This window comes from Cnephaeus nilssonii (genome assembly GCF_951640355.1).
Source record: "Cnephaeus nilssonii genome assembly, chromosome: 6".
NCBI lineage: Eukaryota > Metazoa > Chordata > Mammalia > Chiroptera > Vespertilionidae > Cnephaeus > Cnephaeus nilssonii.
The window spans coordinates 35337011-35358908 of NC_137077.1; the positions used below are offsets into that span (position 1 = coordinate 35337011).

At 42.1% G+C, this 21898-nt stretch overlaps 1 protein-coding gene across 3 annotated transcripts in view; it reads left to right on the plus strand.

Annotated features, from left to right (window-relative positions):
• Positions 1 to 21898, plus strand: part of CCDC91 (coiled-coil domain containing 91) — a 294238-nt gene that overhangs the window by 141146 nt on the left and 131194 nt on the right. For all 3 annotated transcript variants that reach the window (XM_079775599.1, XM_079775598.1, XM_079775600.1), the window contains one exon: positions 16804 to 16881. In XM_079775599.1, coding sequence (XP_079631725.1) covers positions 16804 to 16881 — 78 coding nt within the window. The remainder of the gene's footprint in view (positions 1 to 16803; positions 16882 to 21898) is intronic.

Below are 21898 nucleotides of genomic sequence, written 5' to 3' on the forward strand. Positions count from 1 at the left end.
CTTTTCGAAAGAGGACATACAGAAGGCCAAGAGACATATGAAAACATGCTCAAAGTCACTAATCATCCGAGAGATGCAAATCAAAACAACAATGAGATACCATCTCACACCAGTTAGAATGGCCATCATCAACAAATCAACAAATGACAAATGCTGGTGAGGATGGGGAGCAAAAGGAACCCTCCTGCACTGCTGGTGGGAATGCAGACTGGTACAGCCACTGTGGAGAACAGTATGGGGTTTTCTCAAAAAGTTAAAAATGGAACTCCCATTTGACCCAGTAATCCCACTTCTAGGACTATATATATCCCAAGAAACCAGAAACACCAATCAGAAACGATATATGCACCCCTATGTTCATAGCAGCACAATTTACAATAGCTAAGATTTGGAAACAACTTAAGTGCCCATCAGCAGATGAGTGGGTTAAAAAACTGTGGTACATCTACACAAAGGATTGCAATATTTCTTATAAACTTATATAGAGAACATTTTATGGGCATTACTATTATTTTTATTGTAAATATTTTTCCTAGGTTAATCACTAAATGAATGATTAATAAGTACTGAGTGCCAATTCACTATTCATTGTTAGGGGAGAAAGCTCTGGACCCAAGAGACGAAGTCCTGAAATTATAGAGTTTACCTTTTAGTGGGGGTATCACTGTGGAACAAAAAGATATATTTGTACTTTTTAGGCCATGATAAGTGCAAAAGAAAAATGACAACATAAAGGAGCTGGAAAATGATAGGATATGATAGGGTGATAGTGGAAAGCCTCTTGGACAAGAAACCTTTGGAAAGAAAGGTATAGGCCTTAAGGATCTTGGGTGTGTACTGTGGAGGGTGGACAGGCAGAGGAAACGGTGTAAAGAGGTAAAGTTGTATTTGATGTGTTTTTAGAAAAAGCGAGAAAGAGATTATCAGGTAAATTAGAGAGATACCATGGAGCTGGATTATATAAGGCCTTCTAGGTTAAGGTAAGGATTTTGGATTTTACTCTGCTTGATATGGGAAGCTATATTGAGCAAAAGAGTGACTGGTCCTTGTGTTTTTTTTTAAAAAATCATTTTTTTCTGATTTGGGGAAAATATACTATGTATGTAGAGGAAGACCAGTAGGAGGTTATCACTGTGTCCCAAAGAGGCTTGCATTAGGATAGTAGGAAAAGGAAGTGGTAAGTGGTTGGATTCTGGTATATTTCTAAGGCATAGCTCACTGGGATTTCTGATACACTAATGTGAAGCATGAAAGAGATCCCTTCAGATCTTTGATCTGAGAAGTTGGAACAATTTCCATTTACTGACATAGGAAATCTGAGGTGAGAAACTCTTTGAGGAGGAGAAGGTATCAGTTCATTTTAGGCAAGATTAAATTTGAGATGACTTTTAGTCATCCAGTTAGATTCATTGAAGAGGCAATAGATAGAAGTCTGGAGTTAGAGGCTTGGGGCTGGAGTATTTAAACATGCAACTAGATGAAATCATCTTCAGAGTATTAATAGAGAAGTATGGGCAATGGGAAGGCTGTGTTCAACCACAGACTGCTGAGGTTTGAATCCTACCTCGGCTGTTTAGTATGACTTTGGACATGTTGCTTGCTTGTAATAAACTTGACTTTTCTTATCTGTAAAACCAGGATAAACATAGTACTTATCTGTCAGGATTATTGTGAAGATTCACTTACTGTATATATACACACACACATACACATACTACTTAGAGCTACATTTGGCACATAAGAAGTTCTATATCAGTAGTTCTTAAACATTTTTGTATTTAGGACTATTTTATATTTGTAATAATTATTGTGAATCTCAAAGAGCTTTTGATTGTGTAGGTTATATCTGTTAATATTTACCATATTAAAATATAAAAAATTTTTACAAGTATTTAACTCATTTAAGAAATAATATAAGTCTTTTACATGTTAAATAACATTTTAAATGAAAACATAAGTATATTTTCCAAAATAAAAACAAATTTAGTGAGAATAGCATTTTTTAATATTTTTTTCAATTCTCTACTCTGGCTTCATGGAAGACAGCTAGATTCTCATTCTCATATCTCTTTGTTTATTTAGTCTTTGGTGATATCATAGGTCCTACCTCCTCTGGAAAAACCCACTGTATATTCAGATGAATGAGAGTGAGAAAAACAAATAACATCTTAGTATTTTTATGAAAATGGTTTTGAGTATGAATTTTTGAAAGGGTCGCAGGAACACTCCATGAAGTAGATTTCTATTACTGTTGTAACAGCCAGTATTCTTTGTGGCTCTTGGCCCTCTTCCATCTTCAAAGCCAGAAATGGCTGGTTGTGGCTTTCTCCTGTTGCATCATTCTAACAGAGACTTTTCTGCCTCCATCTTCCAATTTTAAGGATTCTTGCTTAGACTCACCAGGATAATCTCCCTATTTTAACCTTTTGCACTCGGATGTTGAGTGTGACTCGACACGGTTAGCATTAGAATAAAGGAATCGAGAAAAGCAAGCGAGTGCAAAGGGTTAACAGTGATACTTCCATTTGCTATCTTAAATCCTCTTTGCCATGGAACTTGATACATTCTAGTAGATAGGTAGAAGTGTTATCTTCAGATAAAACTGTTATCTTCAGTTCTTTTATAATAACACTAGTGGCCCGGTGCACAAATTCGTGCACATTGAAAGGAAATTAATTAGAAGAAATATTTTAATATCGCTATTCGTCCTTTCTCTATAATAGAAGTATCAGCCAAATTCACAATCGACAATGACAGATCAAAACATACATGTGCCATTGGTGCCAGCAAGAGCTTTATATGTATCACGCATGCGTGAATTAACTTAGCCTTTTATATATATTGATAAATATAGATAAACTTGCTTAGTTAGACCTGCTTTCTGATTTAGCTAAACTTTTTCCAGCCCAATGAAGTACCCCAACTTCTCTTTCAGGTAATTGTCTGCAACACAGCAGTAAATATCAACATGAAGCAGATTATTATTGTAGATCACACAGGGAGAACAAAGGGTAAAATATTTAACTGCAGTGGTGTTCGGCTATATTCTACGCAGTGAGAACACCTGAAGTCATTTTCAAGATCCACCATTTCTTACTTCTTTTCAGTCGGGTCAAGTTTCTCAGCCTTCTAAATCTCAATTTTCCGGCTAATGAAAAGAAAATAGAATTCCACCAAGTCTTCTATCTACCTACTCCAGGACTTCTGTGAGGATCAAATGAGATGAGGCACAGGAAAATGCTTCACAGACATTTGGTTAAAGTGTAAAGTATTTCCACCTGGCTATAAAGCAAGTTGTGTTCCTGGACTGAAGAAACTCCAAGGAGGCTAGTCACTAGGAAGAGGAAGCCGGGCGTTGCTATATGACATCATTACCTGGCACCCACAGCCACCATTTCCAGGCTGGGCTGGGCTGTGGGCCGCATCTTGTGCCATGGTGTCTCGGCAGCGTTGGCTGCGATTTGATGGGGTGTTGTTCCAGGGTGGTGGCGGGACCTGTGTCCCACTTGGGGGAAGCCAAGTGTTGCTTTGTGGGCACCAGGTCCATGGTGCCGTTCATTGTTAAATGGCTTGTTGCTAGGGAGAGGAGGCTGGGCTTTGCTATATGACATCATTACCTGACACCCACAGCCACCGTTTCCAGGCTGGGCTGGGCTGTGGGCTGCATTTTGCACCATGGGGTCTTGGCAGTGTCAGCTACGATTTGGTGGCATGTCGCTCCAGGGTGGTGGCAGGGCCTGTGTCCCACTTGGGGGAAGCCAAGTGTTGCTTTGTCAGGGCCGGGTCCGTGATGCCATTTCTCTGTAAATGACCAGTGCACGTCATGGCAGCTCCTGCGGTGAGTGCTCTGTGGTGCACTTGGGAAGTGCAGTTGGGGGCAACCAGGCCTGCAGGGGAGGGAAGTTGGGGGGGCCAGGCCTGCAGGGAGGGCAGTTGGGGGGGACCTGTCCTGCAGGGGAGGGCAGTTGGGGGCAACCAGGCTATCAAGGTTGGGCAGCTAAGGGTTACCAGGCCAGCAGGGTAGGGCAGTTGGGGGCGACCATGCCTGCAGAGGAGGGCAGTTAGGGGTGACCAAGCTGGCAGGGGAGGGCAGTTAGGGGCAATCAGGCCGGCAGGGGAGCAGTTAGGCGTCAATCAGGCCGGCAGGGTAGTGGTTAGGGGGTGATCAGGCTGTCAGGCAAAAGCAGTTAGGGGCAATCAGGCAGGCAGGCAGGCAGGAGAGTGGTTGGGATCCAGCAGTCCTGTATTGTGAGAGGGATGTCCGACTGCCTGTTTAGGCCTGATCCCGGACAGTCGGACATCCCTCAAAGGGTCCCAGATTGGAGAGGGTGCAGGCTGGATTGGGGGACACCCTCCTGTGCACGAATTTCGTGCACCTGGCCTCTAGTATATTTATATAGTTCAATATTTTAAAAAGTGCAATAGGGTATATAAAGTAAAAAGTATACTTTGACAATATCTGCTACCCACTGTTCTTCCCTGGTGTCAGCCAATATGAGCAGTTTCTTACATATTCTTCTGAAGATATTTCAGGTACTTACACATATAATATCAAAGCTACAGGCAATGTTTCCATTTAAAGATTCTCATTAAAATTATATATTAACATAGTTTAAAGAGTCATATAGCTCTAAATGCTAAATGGCTTGTTATAGAAAACAGTATTCACTGATCCTTTCCCTGTTTCTGCCATTTTTAGACCCATCAAAAGCAACAACTTTCAACTTAAATAGAATGCCCATATTTTTTAATAACATACATAAAATATTACTACTTCTTGATTTTTCAGATTTAAATTTTTTTTACCTCCAGTCCACACCTAGAATCCCTTCTTCATTCTCTTAGTATCTATATATATAAAAGGCTGGTTGCTATGATGCACACTGACCACCAGGGGGCAGATGCTCAATGCAGGAGCTGCCAAGTGACAGCAACTTTGCTGAGTGCCCTCTTGCACTTTGGGACCCCTGGAGGGATGTCGGAATGCCGGTTTTGGCCTGATCCTGGCAGACCAAGCTGAGGGACCCCACCTGCCGGAGGAACCCCGCTCATTTCACAGATGCTCTTTGAGCCCCAGCGCTGCCCCAGGTGTGGCCAGCTGGGGAAGGACTGTGGGAGGTTGGCTCCAGGTTGTGCCCGGCCTGTCTTGCCCAGTCCTACCCCGCCCAGCCGGCCACCTTCTAATTAATTTCCTTTCAATGTGCATGAATCCATGCACCAGGCCTCTAGGAGTTACATAATAGATTTCATTAGATCAGCATTCAGTTGTTTACATTATAAAGATTATGTTAAATACTATTGACACCTGAATCATAATATATTATGATTAGTTTTCCCTTCTTGAAAACTTTTTGTTTTTCTTACGTGACTGTTGTCTTATCTATATTCTTATTCATTGTGATTTTTTTCCATGCAGTTTTTTTTTTTTTAATTTTTGTTGTTATGTTTGATCTTAATTGAATTCTTGGGCCTTAATTGAGAATTCTGTCTCCCACTGGTGTTTTGTGCTTTTTTTTGGGTGGGGGGGACTTAGGAGTATTAACTGTCCTGGCACTATACTGGTATACTTTTAGGATTTCTATTGTGTAGTTGTCTAACCACTTGTCATTTTCATTTGGTGCCACCCCAGGACCAAGTAATATTTGCTTTTCTGATAGAAAAGTCTATCTAATGACCTTTGTTCTGATACTTGTAGGAATGCTTCCCATTTAAAAATTAGGTTTCAGTTCAGTTTCTCTTTCTTTTTTGGTGGGTGGGATGGTCCTCAGTAATTATTCTTAATTCCTGCAAGCCAAACAATACTGTAAACATTAAGCTGTGAGTATGATGTAGTTGTATTTTCACTGGAAGCCCTTTTAAATATGCAGTAGTACTGAAGACACAGTCCTCGGGCCTACATTTGACCAATTGTTAGAACTCCAAGCATCCCTTCAGTGTATAATATTTAGATGTGGAGACTTACTTGAGCGATTTTTAAGGAAGTACTTCCCTATTGTTTGGATAATAATACCCCCTATTATCTACCCTCTGTAACACCTATTATTTGGATCCTGGATCCACTGGGTTGTTTGTCTTATTGTATCTATTTTTTATTTCTTTATTCTCCCTCCCCTTCCTGTTTGATGTTTTTTGCTTTATTTTCCAAAGCTTCTATGGATTGTTTTTATATGTATTGTTGTGTTTTGAATTCTCAAGAGCTTTTATTTGAGTATGTTTATGTTATTATTTTTATCTATAATAATAAAAGCATAATATGCTAATTAGACCACACAACCAAATTACCTTCCAGATGTCCTTCTGGATGAAGCTTCAGTGGTGGGGGCCGAGGCATAGGCGGTTAGGGGTGATCAGGCAGATAGGCAGGCAGTTAGGGGCAATCAGGCAGGCAGGCGAGTGGTTAGGGGTGATCAGGCAGGCAGAGGCAGTTAGGAGTGTTCATTTAGGCAGGCAGAGGCAGTTAGGGGCGATCAGGCAGGCAGGCAAGTGATTAGGGGTGGTCAGGCATGCAAGCTAGTGGTTAGGGGCGATCAGGCAGGCAGGTGAGCAGTTAGGGGTGATCAGGCACTCATGCAGAGTGGTAAGGGGCGATCAGGCAGGCAGGCGAGCTGTTAGGGGCAACATGCAGGCAGGCAGAGTGGTTAGGGGCAATTAGGCAGGCAGGCAGGCCAGCGGTTAGGAGCCAGCGGTTCCAGATTGTGAGAGGGATGTCCGACTGCCAGTTTAGGCCCGAACCCACAGGTATCCCTCCGTGCACAAATTTTGTGCACCAGGCCTCTAGTCTTTATATAATGGACTTATTCCAAGAAGCTTTTTTCTTTTCTAGTATTGTATTCTGTCCTTTCTTTTTCATTTAGAGGCTTTGTTTAAATGGCTGGTTATCCATAGCTATCTCTTTTTTAGGAGTAGGGCAAAAAGGTTGATTGGAAGCTTTGCTGGTAAGTGGGGCAAGGTGTAGGGTAGGCTTTACTGTAGGGTTTTCTGATAAGATGGTTGATTGTCAACACTTTGTCATTACCTGTATCTTTAAGCCAGGCCTGGCTTCATGGGCACACAATTTGCGCATTTGCACAGGACTCTGTGATTATAGGGACTAATGCTTGGTTTAATGGTCTACTGTTGCCATCTTGAAATTGTTAATTTTTGAGCAAGGGTTTCACATTTTTATTTAATACTGAATTTTTAAAAATGTTTTTTATTGATTTTAGAGAGAGAGGAAGAAGAGGGAGAGATAGAAACATTAATAAAAGAGAAATCTATTGGCTGCCTCCTGCACCCCCCTACTGGGGATTGAGCCCACAACCCAGGCATTTGCCCTGACTGGGTCAACGCTCAACCACTGAGTGACTCTAGCCGGGCTCATTCTTCTTTTTGTATTAGGAAACTAATCTTAGAACAGAGGGCCACTCTAAATCCAAGATGATCTTATTTTGTAATAATTATATATGAAAAGACCATATTTCTAAATAAGATTACTTTTATAGATACCATGGAATAGGATTAGGGATTAGATACCTGGGATTAGGATTTCAACAAATCTTTTTTGTGGGGGGTTGCAATTCAACCGACAAGTGACCAAAACTAAAAGGTGATTTTTATTATTAAGCCATTTTTCTCTTTTTGATCAAAGTATTAAATATTTTGAGAAGCTATGTTATTAGAAAATCCCTTTCTGTTATCAGATATAAAATACAATCAAACTTAGGAGAGATGCTTAAAATGGAAAGTCATAAGAAATTATTAGAATTTTTGTGATGTATACATCTTTATTGATTGAGATAGGTACATTTATTGTACTTATAAGGCATAAGTCTATTGGTTATCATTAGCAGGCTGGAAATGTTCCTTTATACTCTCAAAGTAGTGAACCTCAAGGTAGGAATGATTTGTTGTAATTATCCTGATACAAATAACTGCAGCCCTTTTTATAATTGCAAACTGTCTGCTCTTCTCTCCTTTTCTCCTTGATCCCCAGTTCTCCTTTTTTCCTCCCTCCCTTTTTTCTTTCCTTTTCCAAAACTCCTTTTCTCCTTTCCTCCCCTTGACCCTCTATCCCCCCCGCTTGGCTTGAGTTAGTTTTGAGCATCTACCTCTCAAGGCAGTTGGCCTTTGAAGACTTCAACAAAGTTGAAGATACGTAGTAATTTCTTTTAAATCTGGCCCAGAGTGAAGTGTCTGCCTTTCCTATTGGAGCAAATAATAAGGTGACATTGAAGTAGCATCCGGAACAGGTCCAATCTAATCAACACATTAGTCAAGATTTTGGTCAGGATTACACAAGAGGCCATTTTCTCAGGCTGTGCCGGATTGCCCTTTATTCTGTAACAGGTTGTAGTTGGGAGAGGAGATAATTTGCTAATGGAGAAATGATAATTACAAAAAAATGGCACTGTTGTAAAGCAGGTCATCTTGTGAATTTTACTTAAATAGCATGTGACCTGCTTACTTGTTTCTCATTTGTTAACTACTAATTCATATCCATAAGTTTTAGTTTAGACAGATGTGATATTGTCATGTCTGAGCTTTTTTATAGAAACAAAAATCAATTACTTCTTTGCTGGTGTGAACAAGTCACCGAGTTCTCTCCATACCTTCATGATTGTATCTGTTAGGAAACATCCCAAAGGAGTTTATTTGGTTATCTTGTTTTTGATTGAGAAGATTCAGTAAAGCTGATGCTTTTGGAGTCTGTGTACTGATGAAATCCATGCAATGTATTAAGGCAGCCATTAATGGAATAGGGCCAGAGATCAAAATTAATTCTTTGAAAGATCATGGAAATATTAAACTGAAGGGGCAGACTAATTATGGGTATCTGTTTCAGTCCTTACTATGGCAAAAATGCTTTATTTCCATATGCAATATTACTTTACTGATTTTTACATGCTTGTGTCATTTTTTTCTCTCATTTTATATTTGCTTAAATATTTGATTTAGTCTGTGAAATTGACTTGAAGATTTTGAAGGATTCTGTCATGTGTTGTTATTTGTTACCAATTGTACAGAGAGACTAAGAAATGACATAGAACTAGGAGGTAGAGATTAAACATTTATTCAGTGAGAAAGACTTCTTGTTTCATAATTGTCATGACAGTGAAAGGTACTCTCTTTTATAAACCAGCTAGGCTTGTTGCAGCTATCAAATGTGATGGAGAGGTGGTGTTTTGTTGTTTTGACAAAGTAGGTACATATAGGATCATCTAATTTTTGTGCTTTTCTGACATGTACAATTAGGCCACTTTGGTTCATTTGATTCCTTAGATCTTGGTGGGGGGATTTTATACCATTTTTCAGTTAGAACCATTCAGTGCGTTGGTTAGATGTTATCCTGCTATTTTTATTTTTATTTCTTGCCCTGCAAGTTTCCTTTTGGAGGTGTTTGTGGCTGTCTTATCCAATATAGTTGATTAGTTGTTGTGAAAGGGACATAATCTTGTGACTTCAGAGACAGTGGTGGTGAAGCCTATATTGGAAAAACTTTCTCAAGCAGACAATAGTGACTAATTATGTTCTAATTATGTTCAGTTTAATTATAGATGTGCCTTGGCCAAAGAATTTAGAATGTGAGAAGTAACTGCTTTCTAATAGGTGGAATATAATGGTTGATTAGTGTTTGGAGTTCCCTCCCTCCCTCTCTTCTTCTCTCTTTCCCTTCCTCCCTCCCTCCTTCATTTTTTCTCTTTTCTATTTTAAGTACTGTAGTAATTAATTCCAAATACCTAAATTAAATGTTGGCTTTTAACCATTTATGTGGCAGAGGATCCTATTACTATGTATGGATTAATTTATTAGGAGTAATTAGTGTGGGTTCTATTGTTAACAATGGCCAACAATATAATGTGAACTGAGAAATATTTATCAGTTTGTGTCATAAACGGGCTTTAAAATACTTTTGTGTATCATTCTTGATTTAAATATCTGAATTGTGTTTTGTCATCAATATACTAATGGTGCCTACTTAAAAAATTTTGCTAATTTCTTATTTTGTTTCTATACAGGATCTGTATTTGTTAATTATATGGTTCTTATTTACATATAGTATTTAACAAATATTTTTATATCAATTATGTTAGGCATATTAGGGTATTAGACCTGGGTGTGTTTAGTAAGTTTGGCAAGGAAGTGGTATTGGAGTGGTTATGGGTGGTGGATAATTGGTTGGAATGTGCTTCTGATAATCTTTAAGAAGCACTGTATTTTATATTATTTTTATCAGACCAAACTTTCTGGTTGATAAATTTAAGTAATGTTGTTTTATTTAAGTAATGAATTGATAAATGATCATTTCAAGTTTAATCAAGAGTGACCAATTTGTATCTTATTTTCATCAGAAGATATGACATAACATGTGATTCTATCTATTAATGAATTTTACATAGAAAATGGATCTGTTGATGAGGAGTTGGGAGTATACTCAAATAGTTCAGGCTTTGACTGGATAGTTCTTAATAAACATTGGGCTATCAGGATATGTGACTCAGGATTCAGCTGGTCCCATTGAACTCGGTGACCTTGAACAATCTTCTTGACCTCTCTAGGTGTCAATTTCTTTATTTATAAAATAAACTAGAGCCCCACTGTACGAAATTCGTGCACGGAGGGGGGTTGTCCCTCAGCCCAGCCTGTACCCTCTCCAATCTGGGACTCCTGGAGGGATGTCCGACTGCCCGTTTAGGCCCAATCCTGGTGGGATCGGGCCTAAATGGGCAGTCGGACATCCCTCTCACAATCCAGGACTGCTGGCTCCCAAATGCTTGCCTGCCTGCCTTCCTGATTGCCCCTAACCACTTCTGCCTGCCAGCCTGATCACCCCCTAACCACTCTGCTGCCAGCCTGTTTGCCCCCAACTTCCCTCCACTGCTGGCCTGGTCACCCCTAACTGCCCTCTCCTGCAGGGTTGATCACCTCCAACTGCCCTCCCTTGCAGGCTTGGTCCCTCTCAACTGCCCTCCCTTTCAGGCCGGGTGCCTCCCAACTGCCCTCTCCTGCTGGCCATCTTGTAGTGGCCATCTTGTGTCCACATGGGGGCAGGATCTTTGACCACATGGGGGCAGCGATATTGTGTGTTGCAGTGATGATCAATCTGCAGATTACTCTTTTATTAGATAGGATAGAGGCCTGGTACAGGGGTGGGGGCCAGCTGGTTTGCCCTGAAGGGTGTCTGGGATCAGGTGGGGGTTCCCTTGGGGTGTGGGGCGTCCTGAGCGAGGGGCCTGTGGTGGTTTGCAGGCCTGCCACGCCCCCTGGCAACCCAAGCAGAGGCCCTAGTATCTGGAATTTATTTTCCTTCTACAATTGAAACTTTGTTGCCTGGAATGGAGCCAAGCCTGGGGCTCCCTCTGAGGCCAGCAGCCATTTGTGTTGGTGTTATAATTGAAACTTTGTTGCCTTAAGCGGGTGGGCCCGGCCAGGGTGTGCGGAAAGCTTTGCTTCCCCTGTTCCTGGCGGCAACCCTGGCCTGCTCTCTCAAGCTCCATTCTGCCGCCATTTGTTTGAATTTGTTTACCTTCTATAATTGAAAGTTTGTAGCTTGAGTGGAGGCTTAGGCCTGGCCAGGGCAGGCGGAAAGCTTGGCTTCCTCTGTTACCTAGGAAACCTTGCTCTCTGTGGCTGTAGCCATCTTGGTTTGGGTTAATTTGCATGCTCGCTCTGATTGGATGGTGGGCGTGGCTTGTGCGTGTGTCAGAGGCATGGTCAATTTGCATATTTGTCTATCCTACATAATAAAATGGTAATATGTAAATTACCATCACTCCGCTACGCCCACGATTGGGCCAGCAGGAGGCGCAGGGGGCGGGACTCAGGGTGGCCGGGGTAGCTGATTGGGCCAGCAGGACGCTGAGCTCGCGGCGCCACTGGCGCCGTGAGCTCTGCGTCTGTGTCATGGCTGCGCCGGAGGCTTTCGGAAGGCCTGGTGCACCGGCGGACAGACAGCCAGCCGGCTCCCCCGCGATCAAAAGCCAAAGCGGGGGAGCTGTCTGTCTGTCTGCGCCGGCACAAGGCCTTCGAAAGCCTCCGCCGCGCCGGAGGCTTTCGGAAGGCCTGGGGCACCAGCGGACAGACAGCCAGCCGGCTCCCCCGCAATCAAAAGCCAAAGCGGGGGAGCTGTCTGTCTGTCTGCCCCGGCGCAAGGCCTTTCGAAAACCTCCGCCGCGCCGGAGGCTTTCGGAAGGCCTGGGGCACCAGCGGACAGACAGCCAGCTGGTGCACCAGGTGCATGATTAAATCATGCACTGGGCCTCTAGTTATTAGATAGAATATGTTGGAACAGCTTACCTTTAAAGTCTCTTCTTGTTTAAAAAGTATGTTGTTTTATTTAAGGTGAGGACATTTTCTGAATCTTCCCTTTCTAATGATAGTTTTGGGTTTGACATTTTGAAAGAAAGTTATCATTGTGGTCAAATTTTGTTTTGACTACTTTGAAGATAGCTTGAAATGTTTGGTTCTATATTCTTGAAATAAAAATTTCAGGCTGCATATAATTATTTGGTTATTCCTGTGGGTGTTTTTTTTTGGTGGGGGGCGGTAACTGGGCAGTCTGGTGTGTTACAATGTGGTTATATGAGTGCTGCCAGTAATTTTGAAGGAAGCAAAGGAGAATTAATTGTTCTAATTTTAGCATACTATATCATAGAATAGCATTAGAAACATTGGGAGGGTTTTATAAAAAATGATTGAATCTCACTCCCTCTTTTAACAGATTAAAAATATATAAAATATATGTTAATTTATATGGATTAATATAAATTACATTGAGTACATTGACATAATCTCACTTATTGACTCAACAAATGTGTATGTGAACTAGCCTCCTTTTTGAAGACTAGATCTTAAATACACTTCTAATATTTTTATTATGATGTTAAATAACTGTCTCTTTGATAACGAATGAAACACCTTTCTCACTTCCCAAATATTTTTGGCCTCACATTTTTTTATGCAGTCCTTTTTTATTGAGCTGACATTATATACAAGGCACCATTTGAGGTACATATATTTAATGGAAGTAAAATTTCATCTTCCCAAATTGAACTTAATGTCAGAATTTGAAATCTATCTAGTGTCTGTCTTTTCCTCACTTTTTTAAGTCCCATAGTGTTAGAGATTACCATCATTGTCTTTCCCAATATAGCAGGGTAAGATAGGTAATGGACAATTAGTAAGTAGTGATAAGTGCTATGAATAAAAATAAACCATGGCCCTGGCTGGTGTTGCTAAGTGTTTAGAGCATTGGCCTGTATACTGAAGGGTCATGGATTTGATTTCAGGTCAAGGGCACGTACCTGGGTTGCAGGTCCAATCCCTGGCCCAGTCAGGGTACATGCAGGAGGAAACCACTCAATGTGTCTCATATCGATGTATCTCTCTCTCTGTCTCTCTCTCTCTCTCTTTCTCTGTCTCCCTCCCTCCCTCCGTCTTTAAAAATCAATGGAAAAATATCCTCAGGTGTGTGCTGTTTTATGTAGGGGGGTCAGGAACTTCTCTCTGTTATGATTTTTGAGCAGTATTTAAAGGAAATGAGTGTGATATCTGGGGCAAAGTGTATATCAAACATAGCAGATAATGATTTCAATAACATTAGAGCAGGAATGTACTTAAAATGTACTTATAACGATTTGAGGAAAAACAATGACAACAGATGGAGGGACTTAGAAGGAGAGTGGTATAGCTTTGGCCTATAGGAAAGATTATAGAGTGTATTTGCAGTAATATATGGAAGCTAGTTGGGAATTTTGATCAGATGTATATATTTCATTACAAGTGCTCAGAATTTCATATAAAATTAGACCAAGATAGTTAAAGAAATAATCCATAAACATCTTCAACAAAAAGATAGTTGACATTTATATGAATTCTAGAACACAAGCTGATAGAACTGAATTATTGATAGCAACAAGATGTTCATGTCCAGCACATCTGTGCTGGATAATGGAGGTGAACAGAAAGGCCATTTAGGTTGGTCCCAAACGCTTAGGAATTCAGGCATTGCCAACCCAAAAGAACAGTTCCCAGTCAGAGTAGAACACTTGGAAGACAGACTTGAGGATAATAGCTGAAACTTACAGTCCTCTGAGCCCTCATTTCTCTTGCAACTACCCTGAGAAAGTGCCCCTCTTAAAATACAGAGGTGCATGGTGAAGGGAGATGGTAGGAAGTAGAATAAGACACTGAAGGGAGGTATTGTTAGGGGAGGGGTTCAGAGAAAGCAGATATTAGAAAGTATTAGAAAAGGGGCTACACTAAAAATATCCTATCTAATAAAATAGTAATTTGCAAATTAACTATCACTCCATTACACCCACAAGCCACGCCCACCAGCCAATCAGGAGCGAGTATGCAAATTAACCCAACCAAGATGGCTGCGGCCATGGAGAGAGCAGGAGGGAGGCTTGGATTTCCCCGGCGACGGAGGAAGCCAAGCTTTCCGCACACCCTGGCCAGCCCAGGCCTCTACTCCAGGCTACAAAGTTTCAATTATAGAAGATAAATAAATCCCAACAAAAATGGCGGCAGCCACGGAGCTGGAGAGAGCAGGAGGCTTGGGTTGCCCGTGGTGATGGAGGAAGCCAAGCTTTTCGCACACCCTGACTGGCCCAGGCCTCCGCTCCAGGCTACAAAATTTCAATTATAGAAGTTAAATAAATCCCAGCAAAAATGGCAGCAGCCACGGAGCTGGAGAGAGCAGGAGGCTAGGGTTGCCCCCGATGATGGAGGAAGCCAAGCTTCTGCAGCCCTGGCCTGCCGTGGCCTCCGCTTAAGTCCACAAAGTTTCAATTATAGAAGATAAATAAATCCCAGCAGAAATGGCTGCCGCCTCGGAGTGAGCACAAGGCTTGGCTCCGCTCCAGGCTACAAAGTTTCAATTGTAGAAGAGAAATAAATCCCAGATCCCAGGGCCTCCACTTGGGTTGCCGGTGGGCGTGTCCAGCCTGCAAACCACCACAGGCCCCTCACCCAGGCCACCCCACGCCCCAAGGGAACCCCCACCCTGATCTGGGACACCCTTCAGGGCAAACCAGCTGTCCCCCACCCATGCACCAGGCCTCTCTCCTACCTAATAAAAGAGTAATATGCAGATTGACCATCACTCCAACACACAAGATTGCTGCCCCCATGTGGTCAAAGATGGCTGCTCCCATGTGGACACAAGATGGCCACTACAAGATGGCCAGCAGGGGAGGGAAGTTGGGAGGGATCAGGCCTGCAAGTGAGGGCAGTTGTGGGTGATCAGGCCAGCAGGGGAGAGCAGTTGGGAGGGACCAGGCCTGCAACAGAGGGCAGTTGGGGGCTATCAAGCCTGCAGGGGAGGGCAGTTAGGGGTGACCAGGCCAGCAGAGGAGGGAATTTGGTGGTGACCAGGCCTGCAGGGGAGGGCAGTTAGGGGCAAACAGGCTGACAGCGGAGCAGTTAGGCATCAATCAGGCTGGCAGGGGAGTGGTTATGGGGTGATCAGGCTTGCAGGCAGAAGGGATAGGGGCAATCAGGAAGACAGACAGGCGAGCAGTTGGGAGCCAGCAGTCTTGGATTGTGAGAAGGGTCCCAGATTGGAGAGGGTGCAGGCTGGGCTGAGGGACCCCCCCTCCCCCATGCACGAATTTTGTGCACCAGGCCTCTAGTGTGTGTGTGCGTGTGTGTGTGTGTGTGTGTGTGTGTGTGTGTGTGTGTGTGTGTATATATATATATATATATATATATATATATATATATATATATATATATATATATATATATATACCTTATTATAACAACAGAAAAGGGAGCCCTAGAATTCTGATGCTAGGAAAGTTGTTCAGCCCCATTTCACTTCTTATCCAGGAACTTTGTCCTAAGAGTAGACTGGGGCATGGGTAAGAGAAAAGGATAGTGGTGTAACTGTGTAGAACCATTTGAAGAATAGAATAAATTAGAAGTACAAGGGTTCAGAAATGAGAAAATATAACAGTTATATAAAAAGAGATGGTTTTAGGAGGGGGCAGAGGGAGTCAGTGGGGGATAAAGGGGAACATCTATAATACTTTCAACAATAAAGATAAATTTAAAAAAAGAGATGGCTGACAGTCACAAAAATAAATAAAATAAAAAATTCTAAACTGAGGACTAAGTTTGAAATAACAAAAGAGTGAATATAATACTATGGAAAGAAAGAAAAAGGATGGCAAAAGGAAACTGAAAAATATCAAATAATGGAGGAAGGATTTGAGAGGAATAATTACAAAAACAAAACAAGGAAAACTGATCCAGTATGTAGATAAAGGTAGTTCCTGAAAAAGAAAATCAAAGATGTGAAGCAGAGCTATATCAAAAAATTCAATAAACTTTCATTAAATGGCTAGGACCCTTATAATTTAGAAGTGCACATGTGTACCCAGGAAAATAGACACAGACATTCAATTATGAGACATATTCTATTGGCTTTAAAGAACATCACAGAAATCTAGAAATTCAATGACTTTGCTTTTTGATTTGCCCAGGACAATCGGTAATATTTATGTCAATTATTCCAGTGTAATTAACCCCTTTTACTCTCAAAAGTGACACAATTAGGAACATAAATTATATAATCAAGTATCAGGTAGAGAATATTAGATCCATGTCAGACTTTTAAAAACATACCAAAAAATAATATAATTAAGATACTCAAGAAAAGAAAATCTGAATGCTTTTAAAGAAAAATTAAAAAAAAATAGCTTTTTTCCTGCAACATTTTATTTTCACAAGCCACTCAATTATTCATGGATGCAAAAGTCAATGGTTTTATTGTTTGTAAACAAAAGAACGTATCATGGTTTACTTTTTTTTCTTCAGGAAAAACATAAACAAGAATTGGAAGACATGAGGAAAGCTGGTCATGAAGCCCTCAGCATTATTGTGGATGAATATAAGGTAGAGGATTGAGAGTCTATTTTATTTATTCTTTTCTTTTCCAAATTATTACTATTTTTTTGTTAATCCTCACCTGAGGATATTTTTCCATTGATTTTTAGAGAGAGTGGAAGAGAGATGGGGGTAGGGAGGTGAAGAAAGGGGGAAAAAGGAGGAGAGAGAGAGACAGAGACACAGACAGAGAGAGACAGAGATTATTTGCCTCCCACGGGGCCTGGACCAGGGCCTGGGGATTAAATCTGCAACCCAGGTATGTGCCCTTGACTGGGAATCAGACCCACAACACTTTGGTCCATGGGCCTGCACTCTAACCATAGAGAAACACTGGCCAGTACTCTTTATACTTTTAAACTTTGGCAAATTTTAGTAAAAAATATAGTAGACATATTCTACACAAATTATAGAATTCTAGTGTAGTCTTGTTTTGTATAGAATTATTTTCAAGTGATCAATGAATTGTCCATTGAAAGCATACTTGGTAATACCAGATGTTGTTTGAGAAGTTACAGAATATTTGAGAATATAGGATTGGCAGAGGGAGGTTCGAAAATAATACTATAGAATTAAATACTGGAATACATTATGGTTCCACTTCTTATAGAAAAAGAAAGTATAATATAAACCTGAAAAATATTGTTATACATTTTTCTTTTCCTAAATAAATAGATTTCAATACATTTAAGTAATGACAGGAATTATGATAAATATCAACATCAGTATAATTCTTTTGCTTTTGTCTGTATAAGCTTAATCATTTGAAGGAAATTCAGTGTTTAATGACAAAAATATTTTTCCCTAACATTTCATGTCAGATCTTTTTTCCCATAAGTAAAAGAGGAATACATTCTTATTGAAATCACATTTAAATAATCCTCCCAGAGATAATCACTATTAGTTGTTTGATTTGCATACTTCTAGAGGGGTGATATCTCTCTCTCTAATATATATATCTCCTATATAATAAAAGGCTAATATGCAAATTGTCCCCTCAACTGGGAGTTTGACCAGGAGTTTGACCGGGAATTCGACCAGGATGCAGGGCCAGCCAGCCAACCACCCGCAGCCCCTCCCCCCAGCCAGCCTGGCTTGATCGGCCCTGATCAGGCGGGCTGGCTGGACCCCACCTGTGCACAAATTTATTCACCAGGTCTCTAATATGTGTGTGTGTGTGTGTGTGTGTGTGTGTGTGTGTGTGTATGTATATATTAGAGGCCCGGTGCATGAAATTCGTGTATGGTGGTGGTGGGGGGTGTCCCTCAGCCCAGCCCAGCCTGCACCCTCTCCAATCTGAGACCCCTCGGCCCAGCGTGCACCCTCTTCAATCCAGGACCCCTCGGGGGATGTTGGACATCCCTCTCACAATCCAGGACTGCTGGCTCCTAACCGCTCACCTGCCTGCCTGCCTGATCGTCCCCAACTGCCCTCCCCTGCTGGCCTGATCGCCCTCAACTGCCCTCCCCTGCTGGTCTGATGGCCCCCAACTACCCTCCCCTGCTGGCCTGATTGCCCCTAACTGCTTGCTCCCCTGCTGGCCTGATCGCCCCCAACCACCTCTACCTCAGCCCCCGCCACCGTGGCTTTGCCTGGAAGGAAGTCGGACGTCCAGAAGCTGTCCGGTCGACTCGGTTTAATTAGCATATTACCCTTTTTTTTAGTATAGATACACATACATACACACACCCATATTATGCTATGTAATTTTGATTTGATTTTACGAAAATATTTTTCTACTCAATCTTTTTTTGGAGATTTTTTATCTGTATTTACTCAGTATAACTTAGAGATATTTTTCATGTTAGTTTATATATACTTACTTTATTTTTGTCACTGTTCTATAGTATTCCACAGTACATAGATATTATAATTGGTTTAACTATACTTGTATAGATAGGAATTTAGGTTTGTTTTACACCAAATGTTTTTTTAAAAATCCTTTTACTATATGTGGAATATAGAAATATTTTGTTAATTAAACTTTATCCATAGACTTGATAGAAGTTAATGTCATTTTAGTAAGTTGGTAATTTAATGTGTAAAAGATTCCAAAATGATTTATTCCAAAAGTCATTTGGGTAAAAGTAGAAAAAGAAAAAGATCTAAAATCACTTTTAGTGAAAAGCTTTCCTCTCCATAAAGGAGTCTGAAAGATAGGTCTTGTGACATGAACGAGCATTTTTTTCAGCTATGCCCAATATAGAAACTGGTACCATTGTTGAGAAGGTCATTAAAAAATGTCTGGTTTTTACAGCGGTGATTATTGGCTTTTTTTGTAATATTTTGACTTTTTGGTTCTGCTAATATAAACCAGCTTTAGTTATTGAGTTGGGGAAAAGTATAGGATCTATTTTTTTAAACCTTTTTTCCTCCTAAGGCTAATGGGAATTATTAAAATACTGGAATTTACATAATTCTCCTGGAGTATCAAGTGATATATTCTTGGTTAATTTATATTTTACTTTTTATTTATGAATTTTAAATTAAATGTTTTGAAAGTATTTACATTGTATTTATATGTATGTTTCTGAACAGCTCAGTATTTAATACATATATTAAATCCTTTTTTGGTTCTAGCTTCATATATTTCCTTTGTTGAAAACATTTTTATTGTGTATTACTTTCAACACTGCCAGTTTATGTGCTTAAAATCATACGTTAAAACTTTGTAAATATATTTTGAAAATTCTACTTTGAAGAAATTTTGTTGTGAGCTACTCATTTTATCTCTTCTTTGTCTAGTATCATTATTTGTAACTCATTTAAAAATAGAGGATTTAAAAGTATCAGGCATTATGTATTATGGTTTGCTGAAAAAGATTAGGAATTAAACCAGATAGCCTCCAAAGTTATATTTTATTTGTCATACTAGAAACCTGTTGCACGAAGTTTCGTGCAATAGACTTTCACCTGGCTGCCGGCACCAGTTTTCCACCAGCAGCAGTTTTCCTCTGGCCACCCGCCAATCAGAGCGCCTCCCGCCAGCGTGATCGGCCACCCCGAGAGGAACTCCGATCAGAGGCGCTCCGATCGGCGGGTGGCCAGAGGAAAACTGCTGCTGGCGGAAAACTGCTGCCAGCAGCCACGCAATCGGCCACCACCAGCGTCTTCCGCCGGCCCCATGGGTCCTTCCGAAAGCGTTGGCCTAACGGCCGGTGGGAGGAGCAGGGGGCGGGGACTACCGCCAGCCAATCGGCCACCCTGAGTCCCGCCCCCCGCGCCTCCAGCCGGCCCAATCGTGGGCGTAGCGGAGTGATGCAATTTGCATATTACCTTTTTATTATGTAGGATTATGCTTGCAGTCAGTTAACATGCAAAATAGATGAATTCTTTTATAGCAAGGAACTTCGGTGTAAATACATTTTATATAGCTACACATATTGATTTAGTGATAAGCTTTACATTTGGTACAACCTACATTTGGTACAACCTATAAAGCTAAGTGACTGTCTGACCGGCCTGTGGAATGCTGTGCACTGACCACCAGGGGCAGACGCTCAATGCAGGAGCTGCCGAGCTGCGGTGACTTGGCAGCGGTGGTTCTCAGGTGAAGCACCCCGGAACCAGAGAGGAGGGAGCACAATTCTACCTTCAGCCGCGGGTTATGTTGTTGCTGGGCACTGTCAGCCTAAAGTCTGGTTTATTACACACTTGCGTTTGCATTCCACAGCCTGTACCACAGCAACTTTGCAGAGTGCCTCTCGCACTTGGGACCCCTAGGGGGTTGTCGGAGAGCTGTTTTTGGCCTGATCCCTGCAGGCCAGGCCAAGGGACCCCACCTGCCGGAGGGACCCTGTTCACTCCGCAGATGTCCTTTGGGCCACGGCACCACCCCAGATGAGGCCAGCCAGGGAGGGACCACGGGAGGTTGGGTCCAGGGCATGTCCGGCCTGTCTTGTATAGTCGCACACTGCTGGCCACCTTTTAATTAATTTCCTTTCAATGTGCACGAATCCGTGATCCAGGGCACTAATCCTATCTAATAATAGACAAATATGCAAATTGACCATACCTCCGACACACCCACAAGCCATGCCCGCAAGCCACGCCCATCATCCAATCAGAGCGAGTATGCAAATTAACCCAAACCAAGATGGCTACAGCCACAGAGAGCAAGGTTTCCTAGGTAACAGAGGAAGCCAAGCTTTCCGCCTGCCCTTGCCAGGCCTAAGCCTCCACTCAAGCTACAAAGTTTCAATTATAGAAGGTAAACAAATTCAAACAAATGGCGGCAGAATGGAGCTTGAGAGAGCAGGCCAAGGTTGCTGCCGGCAACAGGGGAAACAAAGCTTTCCACACACCCTGGCCGTGCCCACCCACTTAAGGCAACAAAGTTTCAATTATAACCCCAACACAAATGGCTGCCTGCCTCGGAGGGAGCCCCAGGCTTGGCTCCGCTCCAGGCTACAAAGTTTCCATTGTAGAAGGAAAATAAATCCCAGATACCAGGGCCTCACTTGGGTTGCCAGGGGGCATGGCCGGCCTGCAAATCACCACAGGCCCCTCGCTCAGGCTGCCCCACACCCCAAGGGAACCCCCACCTGATCCGGGACGCCCTTCAGGGTAAACCAGCTGGCCCCCACCCCTGTACCAGGCCTCTATCCTATCTAATAAAAGAGTAATCTGCAGATTGATCATCACTGCAACACACAATATAGCTGCCCCCATGTGGTCAAAGATCCTGCCTGCATGTGGACACAAGATGGCCAGCAGGAGAGGGCAGTTGGGAGGCACCCGGCCTGCAAGGGAGGGCAGTTGAGAGGGACCAAGCCTGCAAGGGAGGGCAGTTGAGAGGGACCAAGCCTGCAAGGGAGGGCAGTTGGAGGTGATCAACCCTGCAGGAGAGGGCAGTTAGGGGTGACCAGGCCGGCAGAGGAGGGAAGTTGGGGGCAAACAGGCTGGCAGCAGAGTGGTTAGGGGGTGATAGGCTGGCAGGCAGAAGTGGTTAGGGGCAATCAGGAAGGCAGGCAGGCAAACAGTTGGGAGCCAGCAGTCCTGGATTGTGAGAGGGATGTCCGGCCTA